The sequence below is a fragment of the Cynara cardunculus genome, assembly GCF_001531365.2.
Source record: "Cynara cardunculus var. scolymus isolate 2C chromosome LG 4, CcrdV1, whole genome shotgun sequence".
NCBI lineage: Eukaryota > Viridiplantae > Streptophyta > Magnoliopsida > Asterales > Asteraceae > Cynara > Cynara cardunculus.
This window is the reverse complement of record NC_037531.1, coordinates 6,733,895-6,736,867: the sequence shown is the minus strand read 5'-3', so window position 1 is coordinate 6,736,867 and position 2,973 is coordinate 6,733,895. Positions and strand designations below refer to the sequence as shown.

The 2,973-nt window shown below is 42.1% G+C and overlaps 1 protein-coding gene across 1 annotated transcript; it reads right to left on the bottom strand.

Moving 5' to 3' along the window:
• Positions 1-542: 542 nt before the first annotated feature.
• On the bottom strand, positions 543-2,531 carry LOC112510811. Its single transcript, XM_025116159.1, has 3 exons — positions 2,370-2,531; positions 1,673-1,958; positions 543-973 (listed from the first exon to the last, which is right to left on the bottom strand). The coding sequence occupies exons 1-3, from the start codon at positions 2,529-2,531 to the stop codon at positions 543-545; spliced, it is 879 nt and encodes a 292-aa protein (XP_024971927.1).
• Between the last annotated feature and the right edge of the window lie 442 nt (positions 2,532-2,973).

The following is a 2,973-nucleotide window of genomic DNA, read 5'->3' as shown; positions in this document are numbered from 1 at the left end:
CCAACTTGTTTGTCAGTGTTGTCAAAGGCATTGCTATCTTGGAGAAATCTTGGATGAATCTTCGGTAATATCCCGCTAGGCCTAGAAAACTTCGGATCTCCGATACTGACTTTGGTGATTCCTAGTTCATAACTGCATTGATCTTTGCCGGATCCACCTTGATCCCTTCCGCATCAACTACGTGACCAAGGAATTGTATCTAACCAAAACTCACATTTTGTGAACTTGGCGTACAATTGCTCCTTTGCTAGTAATTCAAGAATCGTCCTTAAGTGTTGCTCATGCTCCTTCTTGCTTTTCGAATAGATCAACATGTCATCTATAAAGACTATGACAAATTGGTCCAAATATGGTCCATAAACTCGATCCATTAAGTCCATGAATGTCGCGGGTGTGTTTGTTAACCCAAATGACATTACTAAAAATTCGTAATGTCCATAAAGAGTCCTAAAAGCGGTCTTCGACACGTCCTCTTCTCGAACCTTCAACGGGTGATAACCCGATCTTAAATAGATTTTCGAGAAATAGCTGGATCTTTACAACTAATCGAAGAGGTCATCGATCATTGGCAATGGATATCTGTTCTTTATCGTGGTTTCGTTCAACTCCCGATAATCGATGCACATCCTCATCGTACCATTTTTTTTGACGAATAATATCGGCCCTCCCCATGGTGACGAGCTTGGCCTGATAAACCCTTTATCTAAGAGTTCTTGTAATTGTTTGATCAACTCTTGCATTTCTGTTGGGGCTAAACAATAAGGCGCCCTTGCGATTGGTGTCGCACCTGGTACCAAATCGATTCGGAACTTTACTTGACGTTTCGGTGCTATTCCCGACAATTCATTCAGAAATACTTCTGCGTAAACCTTTACCACTGGAACATCCTGCATTGCCTTCTTTTTGAGCTTGACGTCGATGGTGTATGCCAAGTAAGCCACACATCCCTTCCGCAGACACCTACTCGCCTTAACTACATTGATTAATCCTACGCATCACTTTTTTCGATCATCGTAAACATGAATTGTTTCTCCATTCGAAGTCTGAATCTTGATCATATTTTTATTGCATACCATTTGTGCATGATTGTCGGACAATCATTCCATCCCCAAGACCAGGTCAAAACCCCCTCAACACATTGGCATAAGCCTAACAGAGAAATCCTTACCATCTATAATGATCGTGCATTCATCAAATACTTTGTCTACCTTACACTGACTACCATCGGTTGTTTCTATAGTGTAGATTTTGTCTAGCCTACAGGCACTCCTATTTAGATAGTGGCAGAAGGTGGTAGACACAAAACTACCGTTTGCACCTAAATCAAATAATATATATGCATACACATTATTGACAGGGAACATACGAGATACGACGTCAGGTGTTTCCTAGGCCTCCTCCAAAGTTATGTTGTAAGCTCGGACATGCCCCTTAGGTAGTTCCTTCCTCTTTTCTTATCCCTTCCCAAATCCGCTATTCACTATCTTTATATGGGGTGTTGCACCCTTTTGATGTTTTGGACATTCAGGTCATAAATGTCTCGTAGCCCCACATTTATAACAAGTTTTTCTTTCTGGAAACTCTCGTGTGGTATGCCCGGGTTTATCACATTTGTAGCATGTTAGACTCCCCACTCTACACTCTCCCATATGTCTCTTGTTGCATTTGTTACATGGAGGAATAGTGAATTCCTCGCTTCGTGATTTTGCCAGAGTTGGAGTCCATTTTGATTTCTTATTGAACTTGTTTGATCCTTCCCATCTTCTTTTTGCGTCTCGTTTATCATTGTTCTCCCTAGCGTTGTTCTCTTCAGTCACCTTCACCATCTCCACTGCTTGGACAAATGTGATCGGTTTAGTCATGTCCACGTACCATTTGATTTCAATTCTCAGGCCGTCTTTGAAGCGACCCATCTTTCTCTCCTCAGTAGACACCTGGTAACTGGCGAATCTCGCTTTCTAAAAAAAATCGTTAACATATTCTTGAACCGACAACGAACCTTGCTTTAACCTCAGAAATTCTGATTCTAGCTTGTTCACCTTCGATTGTGTCCAGTACTTATCCATCATCATCTTTTTCATGTTCTCCCAAGTCATGGAAGCAATGTCATCATTACCTCTAATTGCACACTCAGACTCTCACCGATGTAATGCATAGTCCACAAAGGTTGTAGCCACATAGGTCACTTTTTGATCTTTTGTGCACCTACAGATTTTGAATCTACTCTGTATCTTGGTTACCCACTTCATCAGGCCAACTGGGCCTTATATCCCCTTAAATTCTTTCGGCCCGGTGCCTTTAAATGTTTTAAAACTGCATCTTTTCTTCTTAATTGTCAATTCAATTTTCTCTTTGGTGGGTGACTCCACCTTTCCTTTAATGGATGCCTCCACCTTTTCAGTGGCTTGAGTGTTGAGCATGGTGTTCTCATGTCGAACACTTTGCTTCTCTCCATCCTCATTGTCCTTAAATCTGTCACCCAACATTGTCTTAAGCATATTTTGCAATGTATCCCAGAGGACTTGTGCCATCTGCTCAACTATCATCTCCTTTGTGAGGGGATTTCCCTTTCTCCTAACTTCTTGACTCCTGCTTATAGCTAAATTAGCTTGTGTGGATGGAGTTGTACTAGAACTAGCGGTTCGAACACTGCCTCGACCTCGACTTTAGGTTCGTGTCCAACCTCGGACTGTTGGTGAAGCCATGCCATTAGCACATCCCCCATTGAGGGCATTCCATGTTGATCCACGAGAAACCATACTTACATAATAGGATATTATCATTTTAATACGGTTCTAATGTCAATCATAACACACTACTATTTTTATAACTAGGGGTGTTCAAAAAAACGTCGGATCGCTCAAACCGGCCGAACCAAGTCAAACCGGACCGTTTTTGGCAGTTTGAGCGGTCTGGCGGTCCGATTTGGTTTGCAAAATAGCAAAACTGGGCGGTACGGTCCGGTCTGCGGTC

Bases quoted from the DNA above. Each gene is read 5' to 3' on its own strand.
- LOC112510811 (XM_025116159.1), bottom strand. From the start codon at position 2,531: ATGGCACAAGTCCTCTGGGATACATTGCAAAATATGCTTAAGACAATG. The intron at 1,959-2,369 runs GTGGAGTCACCC...GATTTTTTTTAG, and splicing joins AGGCATCCATTAAAGGAAAG to AAAGCGAGATTCGCCAGTTA. The intron at 974-1,672 runs GTAACAAATGCA...TAATCAATGTAG, and splicing joins GGAATTCACTATTCCTCCAT to TTAAGGCGAGTAGGTGTCTG.